At 47.9% G+C, this 24,904-nt stretch overlaps 11 protein-coding genes across 11 annotated transcripts; 7 read left to right on the top strand and 4 right to left on the bottom strand.

Moving 5' to 3' along the window:
* Positions 1 to 307: 307 nt before the first annotated feature.
* LY89DRAFT_589180 (uncharacterized protein) lies at positions 308 to 966 on the bottom strand (the record flags this gene model as incomplete). The annotated part of the gene is made up of 3 exons (XM_018209517.1): positions 308 to 583; positions 637 to 773; positions 828 to 966. 3 exons carry the CDS (start codon positions 964 to 966, stop codon positions 308 to 310), a joined length of 552 nt encoding a protein of 183 aa, XP_018069431.1.
* A 908-nt stretch (positions 967 to 1,874) lies between these two features.
* LY89DRAFT_128911 (uncharacterized protein) lies at positions 1,875 to 2,606 on the top strand. Its single transcript, XM_018205225.1, has one exon. It carries the CDS (start codon positions 1,954 to 1,956, stop codon positions 2,446 to 2,448), a length of 495 nt encoding a protein of 164 aa, XP_018069430.1. The 5' UTR covers positions 1,875 to 1,953; the 3' UTR covers positions 2,449 to 2,606.
* A 260-nt stretch (positions 2,607 to 2,866) lies between these two features.
* LY89DRAFT_128906 (uncharacterized protein) lies at positions 2,867 to 4,520 on the top strand. The gene has a single exon (XM_018205224.1). It carries the CDS (start codon positions 3,330 to 3,332, stop codon positions 4,326 to 4,328), a length of 999 nt encoding a protein of 332 aa, XP_018069429.1. The 5' UTR covers positions 2,867 to 3,329; the 3' UTR covers positions 4,329 to 4,520.
* A 2,402-nt stretch (positions 4,521 to 6,922) lies between these two features.
* Positions 6,923 to 8,643, top strand: LY89DRAFT_698552 (amino acid transporter; the record flags this gene model as incomplete). The annotated part of the gene is made up of 4 exons (XM_018216989.1): positions 6,923 to 6,979; positions 7,031 to 7,205; positions 7,257 to 7,482; positions 7,530 to 8,643. 4 exons carry the CDS (start codon positions 6,923 to 6,925, stop codon positions 8,641 to 8,643), a joined length of 1,572 nt encoding a protein of 523 aa, XP_018069428.1.
* A 33-nt stretch (positions 8,644 to 8,676) lies between these two features.
* On the bottom strand, positions 8,677 to 12,680 carry LY89DRAFT_649714 (M4WV, histidine kinase-group IX protein). The gene is made up of 8 exons (XM_018212078.1): positions 12,430 to 12,680; positions 11,262 to 12,353; positions 10,726 to 11,212; positions 10,392 to 10,675; positions 10,316 to 10,345; positions 9,713 to 10,270; positions 9,302 to 9,663; positions 8,677 to 9,249 (listed from the first exon to the last, which is right to left on the bottom strand). The coding sequence occupies exons 2-8, from the start codon at positions 12,327 to 12,329 to the stop codon at positions 8,778 to 8,780; spliced, it is 3,261 nt and encodes a 1,086-aa protein (XP_018069427.1). The 5' UTR covers positions 12,330 to 12,353; positions 12,430 to 12,680; the 3' UTR covers positions 8,677 to 8,777.
* Positions 12,681 to 14,126: 1,446 nt separating this feature from the next.
* On the top strand, positions 14,127 to 15,430 carry LY89DRAFT_686627 (GroES-like protein). The gene has a single exon (XM_018215331.1). It carries the CDS (start codon positions 14,196 to 14,198, stop codon positions 15,258 to 15,260), a length of 1,065 nt encoding a protein of 354 aa, XP_018069426.1. The 5' UTR covers positions 14,127 to 14,195; the 3' UTR covers positions 15,261 to 15,430.
* Positions 15,431 to 15,517: 87 nt separating this feature from the next.
* On the bottom strand, positions 15,518 to 15,865 carry LY89DRAFT_589295 (esterase/lipase; the record flags this gene model as incomplete). The annotated part of the gene is made up of 1 exon (XM_018209521.1): positions 15,518 to 15,865. One exon carries the CDS (start codon positions 15,863 to 15,865, stop codon positions 15,518 to 15,520), a length of 348 nt encoding a protein of 115 aa, XP_018069425.1.
* A 475-nt stretch (positions 15,866 to 16,340) lies between these two features.
* LY89DRAFT_686626 (UbiE family methyltransferase) lies at positions 16,341 to 17,241 on the top strand. The gene has a single exon (XM_018215330.1). It carries the CDS (start codon positions 16,424 to 16,426, stop codon positions 17,219 to 17,221), a length of 798 nt encoding a protein of 265 aa, XP_018069424.1. The 5' UTR covers positions 16,341 to 16,423; the 3' UTR covers positions 17,222 to 17,241.
* A 370-nt stretch (positions 17,242 to 17,611) lies between these two features.
* LY89DRAFT_649704 (beta-lactamase/transpeptidase-like protein) lies at positions 17,612 to 19,017 on the top strand (the record flags this gene model as incomplete). The annotated part of the gene is made up of 2 exons (XM_018212077.1): positions 17,612 to 17,829; positions 17,879 to 19,017. The coding sequence occupies exons 1-2, from the start codon at positions 17,721 to 17,723 to the stop codon at positions 19,015 to 19,017; spliced, it is 1,248 nt and encodes a 415-aa protein (XP_018069423.1). The 5' UTR covers positions 17,612 to 17,720.
* Positions 19,018 to 19,884: 867 nt separating this feature from the next.
* LY89DRAFT_720466 (uncharacterized protein) lies at positions 19,885 to 21,495 on the top strand (the record flags this gene model as incomplete). Its single annotated transcript, XM_018218570.1, has 4 exons — positions 19,885 to 20,020; positions 20,074 to 20,328; positions 20,440 to 20,575; positions 20,630 to 21,495. The coding sequence occupies 4 exons, from the start codon at positions 19,885 to 19,887 to the stop codon at positions 21,096 to 21,098; spliced, it is 996 nt and encodes a 331-aa protein (XP_018069422.1). The 3' UTR covers positions 21,099 to 21,495.
* A 1,896-nt stretch (positions 21,496 to 23,391) lies between these two features.
* LY89DRAFT_686624 (ankyrin) lies at positions 23,392 to 24,524 on the bottom strand. The gene is made up of 2 exons (XM_018215329.1): positions 24,416 to 24,524; positions 23,392 to 24,353 (listed from the first exon to the last, which is right to left on the bottom strand). Coding segments are annotated over exons 1-2 (711 nt in total). The 5' UTR covers positions 24,418 to 24,524; the 3' UTR covers positions 23,392 to 23,644.
* Positions 24,525 to 24,904: the final 380 nt, after the last annotated feature.

Raw genomic sequence — 24,904 nt, 5'->3', positions numbered from 1 at the left:
TTAGTACACGGAGTACATGATACACAGATGATCACTTCTCAACTCAGATTTCTGCTCAAGAGACTCTTTTTGCGAAGTATATCAAGAAGTACCAGCTACTCAGTTGAATTCAAATTCATTCGCTTCCAAAAAGAAGAACACCTGGCTTAAAACCCGGATCTATAAAGTGAAAACCGAATACAGAAGCGCAATATGACCCTCGCACTCGCCCCTCCGGTCTTGAAAATACAGATTGATTCCTTCACGAATAACTCGAATTTGTCCAAACTCTGAACGTGCAATCATGTAAATAGCAGATAGGAACACTCTAGTAGACCACCCATTTAGTGTCAATCCATTCCTCCAGCTTTTCGAAATTTCTGCACTTGTGGTGCGTATCGAAATCAGCTCTTGCCCCTGCAGGAGCATCAGGGTCCTCGCGGATGAACAGAGGCGTGACATCTCCAAAGCACTGTAGGGAGATGCGCAGCGCCTCAAAGCAGTGATCAACGTGCATGCGATTCTTCAGCGGGTTATCTGAAAGTCCGATTGGGATGTAGTCGTATTTCCCTGCTTGGAACCACGTGTATCTTCGAATGAGATTCTAAGAAGAGTCAGTTGTGGTGATGATCTCGGAAAGGTCGATAGACCACTTACAAGGCAATGGAGCTGATGGAAAACCTCAATCAAGGCAACATAGCCTGTGCCTACATCGGATGGCACACGTCGCAAGTGGTCGGCTTCCGTTCGATTGAGTCCATGAATTTTGTCTTCAGGGACCTCGATAGCGTGCTCTGAAGGTAGATCAGTCATGAGGAAGGCAAGAAAAATAGGAAGCATGTAATTACTGAAGGTCAATTTCTCCCAAGCATCTTCCAACTCTCGAGTTGGAGGTCCGCGATAAATGCTTGTCGAATTGAAGGCGTCGCTGAAATCCTGCGTGATATACTCAACTGCCTCTAGAGCAGGAGCTATGCGGGCACACATCGTCAGTTATGAGTACACAGAAATCGAACAAAGAAGTTCTTACAGTAAGTAGATAGTTGTACGCTACATTCCTGGTCCGTGAGTGTTGGCTTATGTGTCAAGACAATGACAATCAGGCCAATTGTGAGGGCAATGAGGACGAGGACCGCTCCAAGAAGGGGGCTTGGAATCCATTGTAACCATTTCCGACGTTTTTGATAGCGGGTCAACAGCGCTTCGTCGGCTGAGTTTGAACTATCATCTGCCAAAGAGTCTCTAGCATCCGACATGAGCGGATCGTAGGCGGAAGTTTTGCTTTCCATGATGCAAGCTCAGAGTTGAGATTGTTGGGGCTGGAGATCTGGCTGAGTATGAGATGTCTTGAGGATAACTGTTGAATGAGAATTACGAAAGGAAGGAGAGAGGAGAGAACAAGAGGGAGATGCAAAAAGATGGGTAGTAAGGTTTTGCTGCGAGGCTTGAAAAGTTGGTAATACTCGTGGCGTGCGCGCGCTCAGTATGCAAGACAATATATTATCATCTACTTCACATCGGCGGCGCTGAGCGGTGAGAGTCTCATAGAATGCGCGCGCGAAAATCTTCAGCTCAATATATTGTGTTCATGAACACCCCTGCAACAGACCAGCTGGATTCGGCCACCCCGCCGCCATTCTTTGCCTTCGACGCAAAGTGGTTTTTTTTTGACTTTGTGGAAATCGCAATCGAGCCCAGGAATCAATCCAATGTAGTGGGTAAGCTTGGCCGCTCGCGAAATACAGATTGTACAATGCGGTGGGTGATATTCGCTACGCGGCGCCAACACTTGCTGAGGCGTTGTCACAGAACTTGAGATGACCCGAATCTCTCAAATCTTCAATCAAGAAAGACTTGAATCTAGTATATAAGGAAGCTCAGTTCCATTCCATCTTTTGCTTTTCACGCACCAACGATCCAAACATCATTGACAACACCAAACCTCACAAATTCAGACAAAACTCGCAAATCACAATGAAGAGCTTCACTATCATTCTCGCCGCACTTGCAGCAACGGCAATAGCTGCCCCAGTCACTCCCCGGAACCTCGTATCCGTTCGACGATCAGTCAGCGATGAGGATGTTGCTGCCAGCGTCAACTACATTCTAGTCCTCGAGAAAGAGACTTCTAGCAAGATGGACGCCTACCAGGATGAGGTGGATGCCGTCCAGGATCCGGCCAGCGTTCTTGGTCGCCGTTCCGTCAGCGACGAAGATGTTGCTGCCAGCGTTAACTATATTTTGGTTCTTGAGAAGGAGACTTCCAGCAAGATGGACGCCTACCAGGATGAAGTTGACGCTGTCCAAAACCCAGCTGATGTCCTGGGTCGTCGCTCTGTCAGCGATGAGGATGTCGCTGCTAGCGTCAACTACATCTTGGTGCTCGAGAAAGAGACGTCCAGCAAGATGGATGCCTACCAAGATGAGGTTGATGCCGTTCAGAACCCTGCCGATGTTCTTGGAAAGTAGGTACATTGCCGCAGAGCTACGAATATACTTTCACTTAGTAAGATCCCCTCACCGCTGGTGGGCACCAGGTTGCTAACCAAGACTAGGGGCTCTACCAATGTTCCACACTCCTTTGGCGATTTCCTTGGCCTTAGATTTGTGAGCAGGAAAGAAGATGATGCTGATAGGACCGAATGCTGATGGCGGAGTGGATCCGGGGTCGTATTTTCATAGCCTATTCATTCAATGACGAAGTTTTGCCCACTAAGAAATGACCGTGAAGCCCTTGTCTCGATTTCTCTTCAGCCCTATGTGACCTTTTGATGCAGAATCGCTGATGATATTGCGCTGTCAGCGACACTCGGGTATTGCCAAGATTGGTGGGACTTCCTGTATTCCATGTATGAGCCCTGCGCCGCAGGAAAAGTTTGGGATGGAAGAATACCCCAGAAGATGTTTCTTTTCCCGTTGTAATAAGGTTAAGGTAGCCGTGCAGGGGTGAAGATGCCGAGCGTAGATAAAGTGATGTGCATATCGAACTTAGTCAGATGTAATCCTCCCCATGCTGCTGACAGTGCACTGTTAGAGAGCGCACTCCTTCCCAATTTGGCTGACTGCCAAGATACGCAAAGTAAGTTTGTGACCAACTATATTAACGTTTTTTATTCGGCTGTACCCGAACTCCTCACCGTTGCACTGACCTGCCTTAAACGGTTGGCTTGCGAGGCAGGGCTGGTTACCGGTATGAAGTGGTGAGCCAAGATAGATACAAGTAGTACCTCGGCGAGGCTGACAATATGATGTGATGGTTATTGCCATCATGGTATGGTGATAAACGACTGGTGTCTAAAGTGAATGAGCACCACATCCCCAGCGGCCAACACCTCTCCAGAATTCCTCCAATGCAAGCAATTCCCGTTTCGATTGAGAATGAGAGAAAGAATTGCTGGTGTTGTCGAGCCCGACGAAAAAAGTGCGATGGGCAGACTCCAGAATGCGACACGTGCGGGAGACTGGGAATTCCGTGCGCTGGGTTTGGTATCACCAGGCCGGACTGGATGGACGGCGGAACCAAGCAAGATGAGTACTGTCGACATTTGAAGGAAGCTGTAAAGTCGATTCGACGGCAAGGCAAAAAAAGTGCCACTGATTCCAGCTTCCCTCTCCCATCTACCGAATGTTCGAAAATCGAAGACATTTCGACAGCATTTTCGAGCATGCAAACTGCAATAATGAGTCCGCCACTTTCTCCATTGACCGAGGCAACCGAAACGCAATACTGGCTCACTCCTGAGTCAATTCTTGACCTGGAATGGCCGGGTGTGTCTGGTTGGGAGACCAATATCGCAATGGACCCTTCAAACTTGAACATCGATAATGAAAGCTTCGGCAGCTTCGAGCTCACGTGGGTACGAGATTCCCCTTACACAGAAGCTTCCTTGACGGGCGTCAAATCTTCCGCGACTCCTAGCTTTGGGCCAAATCAAAGTAGCACAGACTGTGCAGATTGGTTTCTTATCATGAGGTATCTCGAATCCACTATAGAGCTCTTGTTTCCCATTTACTGCTGTCCTGACCTAGAGGAAAAAGCCTATCTGCTCTCCCTTTGTCATCGCTCGTCACTCGTCAGACACACAATCATAAGCCTTGCCTCTTTCCACGCGGAGACAGGGACAGGCGCATTGAGATTGAAGATCCCTATGCCGATGAAGTTGCAGGAACAATACCGCATAGCCTCTCAAATGCTGGAAAGGAACCTGGAGGTGTTGCTGTGCGGACAAAACATGGTGTTTGATTTGGTATTCCGGATGGGAATTGAGGCATTGATTAGCATTGTGCACATGATTCTCCTCAGCGTAAGTTCCTTGACTTTTTCTCGCAAGCCCAAAAAACAAGTCTGACGAATAGAATAAGCAGACATTCTCGGTCGAAGCAGAAAAAACCGAATTACGCTTCAAACAAGGAATTCTAGTGCTCGACTTTCTCAATAAAGAGAATGCGTCAAAACTCCATCGAACTAGTGGTAAGTTGTTTGAGGCGGTTGAATGCACCAGTAAGAGAGGTAGTGCAACATCTTCTTTGAACTGCCCTACAGTAGCTGACGAAACAAATTGACAGACCCAGAATCTCGAGTCCAGACCTTGTTTACTTCTGTTTTCATACGATACTTTGTCATATGGCAAACTACTCGACCTGGAGAAGTGCACTGGCCGTTTATATCAGGTCTGCTGAGAACGCTGCCAGATAATTTGTGCGGGTACTCATCGCAACTTCTCGAGGCTGTTATGCTGATAACCGAGCTTGCGATATGGAAGAAGGAGCAAGCTGCAGCAGGTGTTCTCAGTACCCTCGAACTTGCTAGACGTGCTCATGAAATCGAGACCAATTTCTCTCCACTTTGTGAATTGGTGTCAGTGCCAGGACTCTGGACACGTAGTGATAACTACCAGCAAAAAGGGGAAACAAATCCAGACGACACTCGAAGCTTTGCTAGCTCTCATTACGGCCACCTGACCTATACTCGCCGTACTTACGGCGAGGAAAGGCTCTTATGGGATGAATATATTCAACGCCTCGCCAACACGATCCAGGCTCGTGCAATACAGATTCTCCTTTATGCCGTCGTGTCTGGTCCCAATCCGCTACTCCCCGAGATCCAGGTGTCCGTGAATTCTAGCATTGTATTGCTACGCCAGGCAGAAGCAGCCGTTGCGGGACGTCACATACCGATCGCTTGGCCGCTGAGCATCATTGCGAGAATGGCGGATCGCAGCGATCAACGACTGGGCGATTGGCTTGGAACGCTGACGAGGATATCCGGTCCGTGTGACATAGCACTTGGAAGCGATAGCATGCGGCATCTCTGTTGATGGTTGTAGATACGAGACGAGAAGCCAGAGTAGAGCGTGAGAACGTCTGTTTCTATGTAAAGTTTTAGTATCAATCGGAACGCGGAAAAGGAAAGTCTGGCCTCCTGAAGGCTATGCACAGAAAGAGAGAATAGAGAGAGTTCAGCAGCAAGACTCAAGAGACCCCGCGCACCTGGGAATAGCTGTCATCAGACCAATCACAGAGCAATAAACATGAGAGGTAGGTCATCAAAGCAAATTACGCAAAGACAACGGCACATATCACAATGATGGGTTGATCGGCAGTGGGTCTAGATCTTCTGTTTCTTTGCAGATGAACTGTGACGACCAGTAATAATGTAGGGTTCGTAAGCAATGCAGCCGAATGTATGAACGGCTGACTTGTATCAGCAGAGGTTGTCTGCTCCGCGAAAGAGAACATCATCTGGAGTTGAGAGACTCGAATCATCAAGAAGAACTGCAAAATCAAACACTCCGTCTCCATCAACGGAGGAGCAGATGGGGTTGAAATCCCACCTTGCAACCCACTCGGGCTTCCTGCAGCTTCTGCTATGCACAGCGGCAGACCCAGTCCTTCGGGAGCCAGTGGATTTCAAGCGTCGTCCCCGACTGTCCATCCAATATTTCGTCCCGCTCGCAACCACGTCCTATCTTATCAACTCTGAAGTGGATGTGTGAATTCGTCTTGGCTGGTCGAGGTTGGTAACCTCTATGCATGCGAGGCAAGCTGACCGGTACAGGTGCGAAAAAGGCTTCCGAGTCGTAGGATTGGCTCTGTCTCGAGTTTCTGCGAGGTTGTGTTGTGTCGTTGTGTTGTATCGAAGATTGAGTCGTGATTCTGAGTCTCAAACTTTGTCAGGAAAGCACGGACCACAATTAAGGTGCGGGCTTTCCGTCACCGCCACAACTTCTCATCTTCTATTCACAAACTCACAGAAAAGAAAACCAGAAGTGCTATGAAACTGTTGATATCTATTCTTAGGATTGATTGCTGCTCGCCGCTGTGGCCTTGGAGTTCTTAGAGCTTGGCCATGCCGTTCCGATCGGAGCAGTTGTCCCATTTCATGACCCACGCACTGACTTTCTTATGAAATTCGGATTTGATATTGCAGGTCAAGCCAGGATTATCAATTTTCAACCCCACCGATCCCACCGTCCCCACAGGGTTCTTATCAAGTTTTTGACAAGATAGTCCTCTTGCTGCCACCCTTCTTCATCGCATTCTTCAAGCCGGCTTGAGAGGCTGTTTTCCATTGGAGACTCCTATCATAGTCCAATCATAGCCCAAGACAATCCCGCGTTTGCACTGTTCAAACTGCACACTTCAACTAAATCGAGAACACAGTCCGTTCCCAAGCCCGTGTACTCGGGAGCTGGTCTTGCTCGATTAGGCTAGCAAATCGACTTGCAAGGAGAATGATTTCCAGTACATGAATTTGTAAAGTCCTCCATCCCCGCTTTCAACCTGTTTCTTTCAAGCCATTCTTCTCTCCTTCAACTTTGGACTGAAACTGTTCTACATTGTACACTTACTCACTATGGCGTCTTTAGACGAGAAGAACGCAGCGTCGGTATCCTCGACCTCAGTATCGCCCAAGGGAAGGTCAACAAAGCCGGCAAATCACATGGCTACTATTCAGGACGATGACGAACGCCTACTTGCTCAGATTGGATATACCCAAGTAAGTGATTTCTAAATCAAGACTCTTCCTACTCGGCTGAAAGGTGAATAGGATCTCACTCGACATTTCACAAAATGGTCGACACTTTCGTATGCCATCTCAGTCTTAGGTGTTCTTGGGTCAGTCCCCGCCACATTTGGTAGCCCTCTGTCTTTAGGCGGACCTGCTGCTTCAGTGTGGGCATGGTTTGTTGGGTCTGTTATGGCATCTTGTATCTCAGCATCTGGTACGAGCATGAAACTTCCATCAGAATAACATCTGTTCTAACCTCACGTAGTGGCTGAACTTGTCTCGGCCTATCCAACGGCAGGTGGCATGTACTTCGTCACCAAGAATGTCGTTCCACCAGAACATGCGGCAATCTGGTCATGGATCATCGGGTGGTGTAATCTGCTTGGCCAAACTGCAGGTGTAGCTAGCGTTGCATATACTGTGTCTCAGATGATCTTAGCCACGGCGAGTATGAACTCTGCTTTTGACGGAACATCATATTCTTACTCCCCGTAAGTCAATACTCACTTCACTTCAAAAGCCTTCTAACCATTGATAGCACTGCATTGCAGATCGTTCTACTATCAATAGCCCTGCTAATAGTCTTCGGAATCATCTGCTCTCTCACCACCAAGGCACTGCACGAAATTGTAATATGGTTTGCACCCATTAACGTCCTCGCCTCAATCGCCATCTGCGTATCCCTGTTGATCCTAACGCCCAACAAACAATCTTTCTCCTGGGTTTTTACCACTTTCACCGATGGCTCAGGGTGGGGAACTGTTTTCTCGTTTTTCCTTTCTTTCCTCTCAGTGGCTTGGACAATGACCGATTACGATGGGACAACACATATGTCCGAAGAGACCCATAACGCTGCGATTCGTGGTCCTATGGCTATTCGACATGCTGTTACCATCTCCGGCATCATAGGCTGGCTTCTGACGGTGACCTTTTGCTTCTGTACCACGGACCTCGACGCCATAATCAGCTCACCCACTGGCCTGCCCGCTGCACAGATCTTCCTCAACGCAGGAGGGCAGGTTGGTGGCACCCTTATGTGGTTCTTCGTCATCCTCGTCCAATTCTTCACTGGCTGCTCTGCCATGCTTGCAGATACACGCATGGCCTATGCTTTTTCCCGCGACAGCGCACTCCCCTTCTCAAAATTCTTCTCGAAAGTCAACGCGACGACAAGAACCCCTGTCAACGCTGTCTGGCTCATAGTAGCTTTCTCCTGCGCCTTGAATTTGATTGGTATAGGAAGTACGTTGACTATTGTGGCTATTTTCAACATCACGGCTCCGGCGCTCGATCTCAGCTATGCTACTGTGATACTGGCTCGGAACATCTACGCTTCGCGCATAGAGTTCCGTCCTGGTCCTTACACTTTGGGGAGATGGCAAACGCCGTTGAATGCAGTGACCTGCACCTGGGTATTCTTTATCAGTGTAATCTTGCTTTTCCCAACGATCCGGCCTGTGACCGCTACCAATATGAATTATGCTGTGGTGGTGGCTGGCGTCATTGCGCTTTTTAGTCTAGGATGGTGGTGGGCTGGTGCAAGGAAGACTTATACTGGACCGAGGACACAGGATTTGTTGGTTGTGGTGCCAACAGAGGAGGGCAGCGGGGATGATTGTATTGAGGGCGACAGCGACGACTTGATTGTTTGAAGAATTTCCATTTTCTGCGCACGCCCTCAACGTCGCAGACTCCTCATCATGACGATAGAAATCATGTCGCTAAATAGGAATGGTAATCGTACAAGATATCATACAGATGTAATCTTACAGTGTCCACACCACTCTCATCCGTCTCTTTTCCTTCCAGCCCACTTGAGAAGCATCTGCTCCAAACTTCCTCTCTCCACCGGCTTCGCAAGGTAGTCGTCCATGCCAGCTTCATGACACTTCTCACGATCGCCTTGTATAGCACTAGCAGTCATCGCAATGACGGGTATATCTCTCAGCATTTCCATTTTTTTTGCCTCTGGCTCCTTCTCCTCTATTCTATCCTTCAAACTTAATACGTTCTTCGCACTGCTAGCACCAACGCCCGTATCGATTGCAACAGCGTAGTCTTTGTTGGTCCTTAATATTCTCGTAGCTTCATACCCATCCATCACAGGCATCTGAACATCCATCAATATAACCGCAGGACGAGGTTGTGTTGGTGAAGGGTTCAGGAGGTAGGAGAGAGCTTCGCGGCCATTCCAGACGGCTGTTACCGGGAAGCCGAGTCTGTGGATATTTTTGATAGCAATGGTCTGGTTTATGGGACTGTATATGCGTCAGCAGAATTCGTGTAAGTGGTGGATGGTTGGTTGCGTACTTGTCCTCAACGACGAGAACGTGAGTTTTGCTCCTTTGTTCTGGAGTTAATGAGCCGATTTGGAGATTGAAAGTATTGTCTAGTGAGGGGTGTCTTGAGGAAGATTGCGAAAGAGATGGGAAGCTCGTTGTTACGCTGGCTGAGATCTGTTGGTTGAGGAGGTCTTGGTTAATTGAGCGATGAGCGAGGGGCTGTTTCCAAGTGGATCTGGTATGAAATCCTAGATTCGGCGATGTGGAGAATGTCTCGCGTACGGAGGTACGTGTCCAAGATGATACTTTGAAAGGGACGATGAAAGTGGCTTTGCTTCCTTGCTTTGGAGTTGATTCTAGCTCGATAGAGCCATTCATGAGACTTGCAAGCTAGATTCTGTGAACTTAACTTCGTGATGCTGCAAGATGATCAACTTACGTTCTTGGATATTGTGAGGCCCAATCCTGTCCCACCATAGAGTCGTGCTGTGGAAGAGTCGCCTTGGCTGAATGGTTGAAACAATTTGTCCAGTACATCTTTCTCTATGCCAATGCCAGTATCCTCGATAAGAAATCGCGCTTCGACGATTTCATCGCCATTGGTTTCGGTGGTTGTTGATGTAACAGCCAATTTGACACTGCCTTCCTTTGTGAACTTCAAGGCGTTGGTCAACAGATTTGACAATACTTGTCTCGTTCGGCCGGGATCTCCTAAGACTTCTAAGTCTCCATCCATGTTGTCTTCGTAGATAAAGTCGAGGCCTTTTTGTTGTGCGAACATTCCCAAAAGCTTGCAGAGTTCGCCGACAACAGATGACAGGTTGAAAGGAACTTCTTCGATATCTAGGCGTCCACTCTCTATCTTCGAAAAGTCCAAGATGTCATTGACGATTGTGAGCAATGCTTTAGCTGATAACTGAATGCTATTAACATATTCTCGTTGTTCTGGAGTCAACGTTGGATCTTCACCGAGTAGTTCCACCATGCCGATGACTCCCTATGAATTGTCAGAAATAAGTGATAAAGAGCGGGGATGACCTACAGCTGTGGGAGTTCTCATTTCGTGTGACATCTGTCCAAAGTCAGCAAGAGTCTAGACGTGGATTGGCCAATCGTACATTTGCCAGGAATTGACTCTTCATCTTGTTGGAATCTTTCGCAGCTTGTTCTTCCATCATCAGTCTCGTATTGTCCACTTCAAGGGCTGCTCGTGCTTTCATATCTGTTACATCGATAGTCAAGCCTAGAACACCTATTACCTCTGGTTTCTGTCCGCCATCCGCCGCGTTATGCTCCAATTCAGCAGCAACACGAGTCCGGAATGTTCTGCCATTGATAGTATCTTCCGACTGTGCAACGCCAACTTTCCCAGATAGAACATCTAGGATGATTCGTTCATATCCTAAAAGCAACTTAGCTCTAGTCCTCTAACAGGGCCGTATTGTGGTATACCAGGTACGCCTCCGGGCTGAGTATGCTGTGCGACTTCGATGGCATCCTTTCCAAGAAAGTTTATTTTGTGGCGAGCATCATACTCTTCTGCCTCCGAGTCCCAACGCATACTACCTTCAGCCATCGTGACGATTCTGTCTTTGTTGATGGAGAATAGGTTGACCTCCGCATGGGCGAGAACTGTGAGCATCTGCAGCTTGTTTCTTGCAGCCTTGTTTCGTGCCATGACCAAGTCATGAATGTCAGTATTGGTCCCATACCACTTCAGTATCCTGCCTTGCTCGTCTCTAAGGGGGCATGCACGAGCAAGCATCCATTTGTAAAGTCCGTCATGCCGTCGATAACGAATCTCAACTTCACATTCGTTTCCAGCTTCTCTGTGATGCTCCCATTTCTCCATGAGAAGGGGAAAGTCGTCCGGATGTATGGCTTCTTGGAAGCCAGAGCCTAGTGACTCTTCCTTTGTCATACCTGTAAACTGATACCACTGACTTATTTAGTAGTGATTCGAGGATGTTTGCTGCCCAAAGACTTACACGTTCCGAGAACCAATCGCATTCTCCATCCCTAGTGGTGGTCCAGACCAGATGTGGCAACAGATTGCAAGTAGTTTCATGGCTCTCCAGCCGTTGTCGTTGCTGCTCACATAAAAAGTCCGAGTATTCTTGTAAGTCTTTACACCAACAAATACCACCCATAAATTCTCCAGTGTCATCATCATAAAGACATTCTCCGTTGACGCTCATGAAAACCCTCTCTCCCGTAACAGCATGCGTAAATCCACAACGGTAGTCAGTGAAGGGCTGCTTGTTTCTGACCAGCTTCAGTCCAGGAAATTCTGTAGGATCCAGTCGTTTCGTGAAGGTTTCGTCCCAAATCTCCAATAGTTCTCGTAGAGCCAGACCATCTGTGCAGCCTTTATCATCTCCCATGACATCCCCTATCACCTCTCTGGCTTTCTTGTTGGTGAGATAAAATTTCTCGTCGACGCTGAGGATAAAACCAGGCACATCACTACTGTCGAATACCGCCTTTTTGATCCGAGCAATATCCCTAGAGCCAACTGTTGGCGAGTCATGGACCGGATCACGAGGTATGGCAGGAATTCCTTCTTCTCGACGTAACAGAGGTTCTTCACTTCGTGGTATCAACTTCTTCTCGACGTGCGGCGATTTTTCCAATGAAAGGACAAACTGGCACCCATCTTTTCCATCTATGGCCGAGATCAGGATGCGATAATACTTCTCCTCGAAATTTAGATGGGAGTTTGTAACCACTGCGTCCACCTCATGAATCGCATCCTCATTTATACCTTTTCCTTCGGATCTGGCACTCTTCTGCTCGGAAAGGAATTTGTCCAGCACCACATTCCATTGTCGATTATACAGCAGCTTGATTCCGAGTTCAGTTGGGGTTTTGCCAGCAATGCCAAGTTCAGGAGACCGAGTAGGATCGGTACTTCCAAGAACTCTCTGGCCACCACGGTTCGCGAAGATAATGACGCGCAGTGGAGATAGGACAAGTATTGGAGTTGGGAGGTTGCGGAGAGTAGCAAGTTGAAACTCGATGCCAGCATGAAATGCAGAGCCACTCTGGGCTTGCATCGTGGTTGCGTTGGGAACTGAAGGCTGTAAGTATCGACATTGTCAGTACAATCATCATTTCGTTGCAAGATTACTACACGAAGGTGGAACAAAATCTTACCAGTCTGCAAGCAGGAGTTTTATAACATCATAGAGCCCGTTGTGGCCCTTACTCATGTCCCTGCAATATCGGGGAAGTCTCCATGCTGGTGACTGCAAACACGACTCAGAGCACGCAGGCAAGACAGAGTATATCGTGAGTTGCTACTCTGCTGAAGGTCGCACGGCCCAAGAAGCTCACACACTCACACACACAGTAGCGGGCCTCTCCCCGCCGGTCTTGGTTCAGTCCCTACATCTCTGAGCCTGAAAGATCGGCACTGGTGGTGACGATAAGTTCCTTCGGGTCCCACAGCCGTTGGAGCCCTTGACGGGTTCTAGGCTTCTGTCGCCATAAGGTAGCCTGTAATAACCCGTGGTAGCCTCCCGAGCGTCAGTGCGACGCCCCATCTTCGATCCATTTAGGGTTTGGTGCGGGATTCAACAGCCGTCCATCAGTGAGGCGGGACCCTTATGACGTTTGTGCAGCGACTATCCTTGACTTGTTGCCCAGGTGCCTGGGTCCGGAATGACATTAGCCGGAGGAATTATGGGGGGAGGAGATCACGACAACAGAACCTGAATGGTGAACATAATAATTAAAAGACATCATAGTAATTATCTGATCGTTTTATGCCGCCAACGATTATAACATAAGAGCAGAGCTAGAAGCAAAGGGTTTAGTACCCTCGCTAAATCGCACTACTGCTGTTAATTGTCCGTAGGCGCCAAGAGGCTCAAATTGCAACAAGACCGGTTTCCGCGGAAGCTTAAATCCAAGTCTGAGAGAACAAGAGAGCCCCAGTGGTAAGCTTCTCCGCATCAGATTAAAGTTAAATATTTCTCATCCCGCCCTATCTCAAGCTCTCATTGAACCAAATGTGCTGAATCGGCGAACGCCTTTCGCATTGACCATCTTCATAATGCGAATGCAGGAATGATACGTGAAGGTCTGCTATGAAGCGTGAGAAGCGGGCTGTGGAATCTGATAGTGTCTTCTGGTGCTTTTTCTTCAAGAAACTGCATGCGAGAGCTTTGATCTTCGAAGTATTTGCTCAAGGTTATGCTGTATGATTCACATCGTGGGGGTCAGGAAGAATACGTGGGGCCAAAGAAACATCAGAGAGAAATAAATATACTTTGATGTGAGAACATTGTTGATCTCCTCTGCTCTGCTTCTGAAATTGAAATTGTTGAAAGTGGAGCAGTTCGAAGTCCCTTGGACCCTTCAATCTACCTGGTTCTTTTCAGATCTCAGGAGAGGACCATAGTCTTCAGAGTTTCAGTCCGTCAGATTGCGGAGGACAGTCCGATGCCGAACTTGAAAATGCATGTCCACTCCTTGACAATGCCCTTGGAAGTGTCAATCCACCTGCAGCATTTGGTAGCGTCCTTTCGAACCGCCCTTTACCGGCAAGTATAAAGGTTATCTTTAGCTTCGATCCTGGCAAGTCGATAAACTTTAAATGTGGGCCCTAACCAAGACCACCTAGCCAAAGTTGAAACGGCAGATGGATAGATTCAATTCGTTATAATCTTTCGAGTCAATATTCTTGATCACCAGTAAATTATCAAAAAAAGAATTACTTAGCGTTATTACAGATTTTTGTTTCCGAGAACGCCCCGAGAAGACCTGCGGCCAAAATCTTCGATTGGTAAGCTATGGTGTGGATTCCCCTCGTGCACCGTGTTGGATGGGCTGCCCAATACTTATTATGATGACTACAGTATATATAGTCAACGTGTTGTCTGCTGGCCCCGACATAGTAGAGCATAATTACTCTGACAATGGCTCCTCCAACTTCAAATAACGCCGCTATTTTGCGCGTTCGTCACGGTCAACACCAGATTGTGACTCGGGCGACTCCTTCCATCTTGTCTGATGAAGTTTTGATCCAGATCACTGCCACCGCTATCAACCCAGTCGATTGGAAGCTCAGGGACGACTTCGGAGACATGTTGACTTATCCTGCTGTGCTTGGCTCCGATGCGGCCGGGAATATTGCAGCAGTCGGCGATGAAGTAACCACTCTCTCCGTGGGTGATCGAGTCTTCTTCCAAGGCATCATCGGTAACAGCGATGCTTCGACTTTCCAACAGTACTGCAAGATGCCCGCCGTCCTCGTCGGGAAAACACCCAGCAGAATTTCCGATGAACAAGCTGGAGCTACTTCACTATCGAGTATGGCAGCTGCCACTGCACTCTATTCGGATACCGGATTCGCCATCCAACCACCGTGGACCGAAGGAGGCGAGCAGTCCGGACAGGGAAAGGCAATTATCATACTGGGTGGATCAAGTTCTGTTGGTCAGTATGCCATTCAACTTGCTAGGATATCTGGATTTCAACGCATCATCACCAACAGCTCGAAATCACATTTCGCTGCCCTACAGCGTCTGGGAGCTACCGAGGTTCTGGATCGTTCAAGTGCCACGCCTGCCGACTATGCAGCTGCGACCCATGGCCTGGAAGCCACCCACGTCCTGGACGCTATCTCCATTGAGACAACCACCCTTCTAGCAATCGATATTCTCCAGCAACTAAAAGGCGGCGATGTTGTGACTTTGCTTCCCAAAATGCAGCAGCCAATAAAACCACCTCATCCCGACCCTCAAAGACCTGTGCACACAAAGCGGGTCGTTGGCTTAGGATCTCTGCCTGAGAATAGGCATATATCTGAGCCGCTGATGAACGCACTTGGAGGAGACGATGGCTGGCTAGCTAAAGGGATATTCGTTCCGATCAACGTTGAAATCGTTACTGGAGGGCTTGCAGCTTTAGAGATGGCTTTGGCAAAGAATAAGAAGGGAGTCAGCGGGGTGAAAATTGTGATACGACCTCACGAAGGGTAAATGCAAATATTGATCCCCACTTAAAGAATGCATAGTCACTCTATCTGATTCATGGTTCCATAGCTTTGATCTGTCACTGAATTTATGTTCTCACAAGTCCAAAGCACAAAACTGTCCTTGCATCCATAGCTTTCGCTCTTTGCTTGCCTCCAACATACATCTAAGTCCAGTGCTTAATGTCTAAGCCAGTTCAGTGTACATTAAACTTCTCACGCGCTCATACAGAGAGGAAACAATGAGGATAAGGCGCGTCTCATCTAGTCCCCTCGTGTTGCAACAGATATTACTGCCGTGGGCGCCAGAAGATCGGATGCATGAAATGCACCGGGCCAAACATCAAGTTCAGCTTGTACACCGCACTTCCATAAAACCGACGCATAAGCGAAATCCTCTTCCCGAAAGTCCGCTGCTCCAACGTCGATGTTGACCTTTGGCAAGGCGGTTAAGTCAGATGCTCGACCCGGAGCGGCATAGCTGCTAACCCGACCACCTCCGCGCTGCTCCCCAAGCAGACATTCCCAAGCCATGATATCGCTTCCACGATTCCAGGCGCCTTCTCCAACGTATTGCTGACTCGACATCGTCCGGTTCCGATCGTCCAGCATCAGGCCAGCCGCATCATGATCCGGCATCCACAGGTCTTGGCCATACTTTGTATCAGGGCGGAGTATTTCTGTGAATTCAGACTGTCTATTAAACAGACCCCCCCTTGCTTAAACGAATTCCCTATAAAACGCTAGGCAGAAATGTTCTGCCTGATGCGAATTACTTGGCGCCACTGGCTTGACCGCTCGCCTGTCTTTTCGGCTCACAGGGGTAGCTCGTAACTGCTCTTTCAGTGCAGCTCTTTTGGGTCCGAATACGAATTTGTTTGCCAGCTGCAGCGCACTTGTGTGATACAGCACCTGGGCACAGCTCGTTTATATAAATCTATGTCCACAACGTTGTAGCACTTCCCATATATCATCAGCAGCAGGAATCACTTTCACTTTCGCCCTTATTTTCCACATCGGAGTTGTGAATTCTAACGTACTGCTGCCCTTCCACTTCCAACATCCACTGCTGATTTGTCATATGTTACAGCCGGCATCTTGACCCGTTGGAACGCTTTTGTGTATTCTGGAACTGGACTAGGCACACTCGGTCATTCGCCCTTCTACAGAATGGCTTACAACGAACACTTCAAAGGGGAAGACGTTTCAGTCACCAAGTTTTACGGCGACCGCACGGTCCTTACATCCTGCGCCTATCTTCTTCAATATATCAAGCCCGACATGACCATCCTCGATGTCGGCTGTGGCCCGGGAACTATAACTGCAGGTCTCTCGAAAATAGTCCCTGACGGCAAAGTTACTGGAGTCGATGTCACGAGCCCTATCATTGAGCGAGCCCGCTCTACATTCCCTTTGCCCGAGTTCCCTAATCTCACTTTCGCGGTTGGCGACGCCATGAAGCTCTCAGACTTTAAGGACAACTCCTTCGACGTAGTCCACGCACACCAAGTCCTTATCCATCTCACCGAGCCGATAACAGCACTCCAGGAATTCTACCGCATCTGCAAACCTGGTAGGATTGTTGCTTGCCGAGAGGGGAATGGACGCCGCATCTTGTCTCTCAAGCCCGACTTGCCTGCTATCCGGCAATATTGGGACAACACGGTAGCTCTCATAGACAGAAATGGAGGCCATATCGACGCAGGAGGTCACTTAGAAGAATGGGCTCAAAAGGTTGGCTTTCAAGATAATGGGGGAAAGATTGTTTTGAACATGGGAGAACTGCGCTTCCCGAGCCATTTGGAAGGTATGAAAGGGGAAAGTGCTGAGCAGGCTATCAGAGCTGGAATTGCTACGAGGGACCAAATGGATATTTGGAGGGAAGCTTGGGAGGAGTTCGATAGAACGAAGAACAACGAGTTTGTGTTCGAGACTGGGGAAATCTTATGCTGGAAAGGATTGCCATAGAAAAATAGTTATAGCATTAGATTACACGATCGTATTTCTTCATCTGGAAAACATTTCCATGCTATTCGACCGGGCTCTAAGCGATTGGGCCAGCAGCACTCGCTTAGCATCTATTATGGTAAACAATGGTCGCAGAGCATTTGATAATGCGTACTTCGACAATGAAACGTATTTTTAATAGAATTATGAAATTAAGTAAATGTGATTTCGCGTGACTTAAAATTCGACGAAAATCAAAAGTAAATAGACATTCGGGGACATTTGGAGAAGATTGGACAAAACTGAATGTTAGGTGCGGAGTGAGGGGGCGGGGTCGAGGGGTTTTTACCCCCACTTCTCCTTAACTTCGTTCTACTGAATCTATTAGTCTCCAAACATTGTACTCAAAGACCTTGACTTTTTCCGTCCCTGCAATGCCGCAATACCTTTTCATTACATTAAATGATAATTTTTCTTTCGTATATTCACTACGACCTTTTACTAAGTCCAGGGTTTCGTTATGCCGGATACAAAGGCACTCGAAGTGTGGGGCGATGAGCTGGACAAGGCTACAGCTCGAGGCTCGAAAGTCATGCCTGGTGTTGTAGCAGCTGCTGTGGATAAGACAGGTAAGGCTAGCTCTCGAAGCTCAAGAATGGGAGTCTAAGTTGATTTCAGGCAAAATAATTTACTCCAAGACATCCGGGTTCACATCTGTCCTTCCACGTGCACAGCCAATTGCTCTGGACAGTACCTTCGTTGTTGCATCCTGCACCAAGATCATCAGCTCCGTCGCTACCCTTCAATGTGTCGAGCGAGGGCTGATCAGCTTGGACGAGCCTGTCGAAAAATACCTCCCGGAACTCGCGGAGCTGCCTCTTCTCACGACTGACAAACCTTTTGCTCCGGCGGGACCCGGTGGCAGAGGGGAAACTTTAAGTGTTGATGATATTAGCTTCAAGCTTAGGTCTGTCAAAAACAAAATTACCCTTCGTCAACTTCTTACTCACACGTTTGGAGTTTCGTACGACGTATTAGATCTACGCCTCCAAGCTTGGAGGCAATCTCGGGGGGAGGTCCCCATTGCTCTGAATGGCAATATTGTCGAAGGATTTGCAGTCCCCCTCGTTCACGAGCCCGGATCCAATTGGTGCTATGGAGGTGGGTGTGACTGGGCAGGTCTGCTCGTTGGACGGCTCAATAAAACCACATTTGGTCAATTCCTCGAAGATAATATGTTTCGACCACTCGGCATGAAGAGTTCAACTTTCCACCTTGAAAAAGCTGAACATGTGCAGGAGAAGCTTGTTACCATGAGCGTTCGTGGTGGTCTGGAGGCAGGTGAACTTGTGGCTGGCGATAATGGCTTGCTTGATCCTGTCAAGGAGGAGATGGGTGGCGGCGGTCTGTACTCAACTGTGCCAGACTTTCTCAAAGTTCTCGGGGATCTGATCAGCGATAAACCCGTTCTGTTGAAACCAGAAACGATCGACTTGCTGTTCACGCCAAAGCTTGAAGTCGGTGGAGATGCATTTGAAACTATGAATGCCCAGGGATGGAAACTATGGGGACATTGGATCCCCGACTCTGGCGTCAAGCTTAACCATGGAATGGGGAGTGCGTTGACGACAGAAGAAGTGAAAGCATCTGGGGTTCCAAAGGGAACCATCACCTGGGCAGGCTATGCGGGTCCAATATGGGAAGCCAATCGTGAAAGAGGCGTTGCTTGGTTCTACGCAACACAGGTGCTGCCATTTGGAGATGTCGAGAGTGGAAGGCGCGCTGAAGCATTTGGCAAGGCTGTCTTTGCCGATTGAGAAAGAAAATGATTCAGTCAACACATATTGCAATAGTCGATTCATGATAACATCCATGGCTCTCCATGAGCTACGTGACCACCAAGCGGGCCAAAGGAGAGAAAACCAGCACGAGATGAAATGCCGGCAAATGAAACCAACTGGGTGAGACTATTGCAAGTGTAGAAGAGGCGGAATGACCCAAATTTCATCAAACCCGACAAGTTCACGAACTAGAGATAAGTATCTCACTCGAATATTGATGGACCGAGCTTCGGAATGCTTCCATAATGATTGCAGGAGCCAGGTTAAATGAATATCATTGGAAAATGACAACAATGGAAAGCATGACGCTCCCCAAGTCTTGAAATGATAGATTCTCAAAGCTGTTTGCATAATCATCATGCAGATCCAACGTGGACCATGGTGGCCCTACGTATCCGCAAGACACCTACCTCATCACCAATAGGAGATGAGAGTTTTGATACCTATCAGTCTGGCTCTTTCTCCGGGTAATGCTAGGGTAGCGTGATGGAGATTTTGTCTCCAAAGTACACTAAGAACAACAGTGCTAGCCGACTGTGTGCGTCCTGATTAGCGCCGTTGAAAGTGCCCCTCCACCAACTTCAAGGACACCACCCCATACTCCGCTTCGCTAATGAGCTGTACCCCAGTCCGCCGGAAAGCAGACCTCAAACATCTGCATTCTCGGTGTTTAATCTATCCATATCTCTGGGTATTCTTTGGTAGGTAGCCAGTTTGACACAACCACTCTACTGCTTTTACTTGGGAGCCACCGCCGATATGCAAGAAAAGGACACCATTAGAGATTAATCAGGAACTACAGAACATGTCGAGGCCTGCTCAAACAGTGTACCTGACAGCAGTATGGAGAAAGTAGAGACTCTTGCAGTTATCGACATTGAGAACAGAGCGGCATTCAAGGGCGACGATTCGGAAGGCAAAGTCGTTTGGAACTTTAAGACTATGGCCGCTGCAACCTTCTTGTGCACGCTCTATACAGGTATTGGGACATGGTATCACCGGCGTCATCGACATCGCTAAATCTATTTACAGGCGCTCAGATTATTCTCTACTTCGTTGGTGGCTCGTTGTCGTTCATTTCCCAAGATCTCGGCGCCACGAGTACAGCTGTATGGCTGCCAGTAGCCTACACTTTGGTCTTTGCTGCCACTGCTCCCGGTCCGGGTCGGAATCGCATTCGTGGCTCGGACCCTGACCTTGAATTGGAGTTGCCAGCACGCTGTCTCGAATCTGGAATGCACTTTCCTTCTCAGCCATTGGCTTCGCGCACTGGCTACCAACATCGAGGTTTCTGGCATGGCATCTCTAAGCGCAAACGAACATAAAATGCTTGGAATGGTCATTTCACTGATCCGTGAAACCGACTTGGCAGACTTGCTACTTGAACATTCCGATTAGGTAAGCCGCGTGCGTCGAGCAGCGGCATCGATTGTTCGTTTGTGGGCAGAGACCTTCAAGGGTTTTCACGTTTTCGAGGTGGTATATGTAATTGGCGAGAGCTTGTCTATCGCTGCGGAAGCTCTCGAGCATGCGTGTACGGCTGATCGTCATATGGTAGAAGCTAGTGATAAATGATACCTACATATAGGTATATCTGCTTCTCTACGCGAACACGTGAGACAATCGATAACTGGCTGTCGCGGAGTTATTCGATCCAGCATTATAATTCAGAATTCGATTCAACAGTCTGGGAGAGGGAGGATGGAAAGGATGGTGGAGGATTCGGGCGGTGTCAGTCGCTTCGTGAACGTATATTGAAGACCAAGGCTCTGGAACTGGAGGAGATGAAGCGTGTTGGAGAGATAGCTGACCGCAACCGTTTCGCAACACTGAGCCAAAGATCTAGTGAAGCGAGGAATTGGCAGGAGAGCGACGAGTGTGATACAGATAACGTGATTGAAGTGATGGCAGAGACGTCAGACGCCCCACGACGACCAGATCGCACGCGACTCCGACCCGGGGTACCAACTCGCGCAGCGGCTGGAGGTAATACAAGGACGAGAAAAGGGGAAAGCGACGCATTGTCCATTATTTTCTCGATGATTGAGGAGAGTTGAGCAGCAACGTGGAACCCAAGGCAGAACTAGCAGAGATCAAATCAAAGCCCAACTTGCAGAAACCAGAGCACAACTAGCAGAGATGGTATCGAGCGCAAGCGCCGTGTCAAATTCAGGGGCATCAATCCCGGCAGCAGCCCTACGCCTCAGTCTTCGCAAGATCAATCAATCCATCGTCCTCAGCCAGCCAACTTGCTAGTAGTATGGCATCCCATAACTAACACACTACTGCACGATTGATATATCAGGAGTGGGGGAGGAAGAGAGGAGCAAGGCACAACCCACACGACCGATCACAGATCCGATCACAGAGCAATTCAGGCAACTTTTGATATTGCGACCCTAGAGGGAGTTGATAAAGCAAGGTCACTTTTCAAAAAATGAACTGTGGAGCGATATAAAGGCTAGGATTGTGATCTCGCTCTAATGAACGCTTAATCATCAAATATCTATGACCTTTCTATCAAGATACTTGAATGGAGTATAAAGAATAAATATAAAAGAGTGTTAAACGTAATGCCGACGAGGGCAGATATGCTCGAGTAAAGTCATCTTTTATGTTATTGTATTATAATATAAATCGACAGAAGCAGGTATGGGTTGACAGCAAAAGCAAAACAACGGCAATACAAGGACTCTCAAACAAACCCACCCCAACAATAGACAGCTACATCAGGCTTAGATGCCGGGCATTGTAGTTTCGTACCGGGTCCTTGTCAAGTTGGAACCGGGAGAGCGGTCGCATCTTTCCATCGTCGCATTGAAGGTGTGGTAAACGAATTGCGTTTAATGAAAGAAATTCAAACCCACGAAACGCTTTATAGAACGAAAACGCCTCGTCAACCTACAACGATTCACGCCACCTCCAAGATTCGAGTTCCGAAAACGACTCACCTATACACAGCGCCTCAGGTCTCCAAAACGTCTCCTCAACCAACAACAATTCACGTCATCACAGCAATTCCACCTCCGAAAACGGTTCACCAATACACAACGCCTCAGTCCTTCAAGACGTCTCACCAACTCACAACAATTCACGCTACCACAGCGATTCACGCCCTCCAAAAGTCCCACTGGCACGCAAAACCTTTCGTGATCGAAACGTCTCTCAACTATATAAACCCCTCCCACCCCGCATCATCTTATTCATCACTCTATCCTACATGCTTTCATTCTTGCGTAGGGAAAGATAACTGTATCCGGGGGCAAATTGTCGATAATCTGGTAGGGAAATGGAAAAGGTAAAGCTTTTATAAAGAAAAAATAAAATAGGGTAACATTCTCAAAGTAGTAATAATTTTCGTTGTTAACTAATTTTTATTATCAATTATATTAAATAATATTAATTTTTTCATATTATCGTCTTATTACAAAACAAAACATAACAAACTCTTAACTAATATAAAGAGTCTTTTAACATATCTTTCTTTCGTTTTGTAACGAAAAAAAATAAAACTTATATAAAGGAAAGATAGAGTAAAATAACATTTTCAAAGTGGTGATAGTTTTCGTTGTCAACTGTCTTTTTGTTATCAACGATATTGAGTGGCATTGATTTTTTCATATCATCGTGTTGTCAAAGAACGGAACAGAACAAGTTGCTGGTCAGTATGGAGAGTCTTCTGGCATGTCCCTCTTTCGTTTTGTGGGCGGAAGAAGTAAAGCTTGTATAAAGGAACGATAGAGTAGGGTAACATTCTCAAAGTGGTAATGATTTTCGTTGTTAATTATATTAAATAATATTAATTTTTTTATATTATTGTTTTGTCACAAAACGGAATATAACAAGTTCCTAGTTAATATAGAAAGTTTTCTAGCATGTCCCTCTTTCGTTTTATAGCGGAAAAAAGTGAAACTTGTATAAAAGAACGATAAAGTAGAGTAATATTCTCAAAATGGTAATGGTTTTTGTTGTCAATTGTTTTTTGTTGTCAACAATATTTCGTGACATTGATTTTTTATATCATCGTCCTGTCAAAGAATGGAACAAAATAAGTTCCAATCAACAGATAAGTGCTATACCCGCACCCGGCTCACGATGAGTCTTTTGTCTGTTTTTTCGTTTTCTGGGCGGTGAGAGGGGTATTTATACCTCACCGGAGCACGGAAATCGGTGGTCCGGTCAGTCAAAGAGTGAATACGAGCCAAGCATGCCGGACTCAAAGCAGTACTCCGTTCCTCAAATCAAGAGGCTGACTCAAGGAATCAGAATCCGGAATCCGGAATCATTCACCAGAACACGAGCATGAAACAGGCAGGTAGAAAGAGTGAATATAAGGGACACAAAATTTCATGGACGTATTGCTTCAAAATCAGGCAGAAATTCCATTGCTCAATACAGAGGCCGTAAACCTTAGCCCCCAAGCAACTCGTACGCCTAAACTCCTTGCTCGAAACGCGATTGCTCTGCTGGTATGTACCCTCTATCGTATCTTCATCGTTGTCATCAACTCATGCTTCGTATCTCTCCGCAGATGTCAATGCAGGCTACTTCTTCTCCATATCTCACCAAACCGCATTCCAATATCATCTCCACCATCCCAACCCTACATCTCCTCATCCACCCCAACAACCCTAACCGCACCCCCTTTCTTCTCCTCCACAGCCCTCTCCCTCGCCACCCTCCTCCTTTCCACCTCGCCCACCAGCCCCTTAAAATACACCTCCGCCTGCACCGTCGCACTATACGCCACCGCCGTCCAACTCCACACATTCCGCCTCTCTGAATCCGCTCCCGCCGCCAACAACGTCCTCAGGACCAGTAAATGCCCATTACTGCTTGCAAAATGCAATGCTGTATTCCCGTCGTTATCTGAGCCCGCTAACAAGGCCTCTGGGCCCGATGGAGAGAACGTGAGTAAGATCTGCACCACGGTGTCGTGGCCTGACAGAGAGGCCAGCATCAACGCGTCACGGCCCCGAATGTCGCGACGAGGGATAGACCATGGACATGACGAGCAGAGCAGGTGCACGATATCGGTGTGACCGGCGGCAGAGGCGAGGTGGAGGGCGGTTTGGTGCTCCTCGTTGAGGGAGAGGGAGGAGGGGGTGGAGTCGTGGCCGAGCTTGAGGAGGAGGCGCACGATGGGGAGGTGGCCGAGGGAGGAGGAGAGGTGGAGGGAGGTGTTGGAGAGGCCGAGGGGGACGCTGGGGTCGGGGTTTAGGAGGAGGGAGGGGTGGGAGTGGAGGATTCGTTGGACGAGGAGGGTGTCGGCGGAGTGGATTGCGCGGCGGAGACGGAGGGAGGGGTCGATCCTGGGGGTGGTTTGTTAGTATGTATTCAATCTATCAAGAAAAACTAAGGAGGAGGGAGGTACATTGTGTCATCAGCATTGCTATGCTATCGCGATCTCATTGTTTGTTGGGAACAGAAGTAAGTTGAGATGTTGACGTTTGACTGGCGTTGCTTCACAACCAAATGTTTACCTTTCCTTCTCGTCCTTCCCCACAGACGTTGGCAGTAGGTTCGTGTTAGCTCAGCACCCCGGAAGCGAAAGCCTCCCGCTAGGATCCCGTCCAAACCAACCACGTCGCACCAGCGCCCCTGGACTGCATCATAAGCATAAAATCCAATCAATCTGATTGCCAAAATGCTAACTTTATCTTGGCGCGCGTCTGATCGTCTGTTACAACCTCATACGTGAGCCGTTTGGGGTTCTCGATCTAATCTTTGCAAGGGGATTCGGATTGTGTCAGATCCATCGCATCTTATCGTTCCTGGGGACTTGGGTTGGCAGGCTAAGATTAGATGGTTATGCCAATGCCAATGCGATAGTTCGAGGGAGGAAGCGTTGCCAATGCAAATC

The sequence above is a fragment of the Mollisia scopiformis genome (genome assembly GCF_001500285.1).
Source record: "Mollisia scopiformis unplaced genomic scaffold LY89scaffold_16, whole genome shotgun sequence".
Taxonomy (NCBI): domain Eukaryota; kingdom Fungi; phylum Ascomycota; class Leotiomycetes; order Helotiales; family Mollisiaceae; genus Mollisia; species Mollisia scopiformis.
The sequence above is the reverse complement of the archived record's forward strand: the minus strand, read 5'-3'. Positions and strand labels throughout refer to the sequence as shown.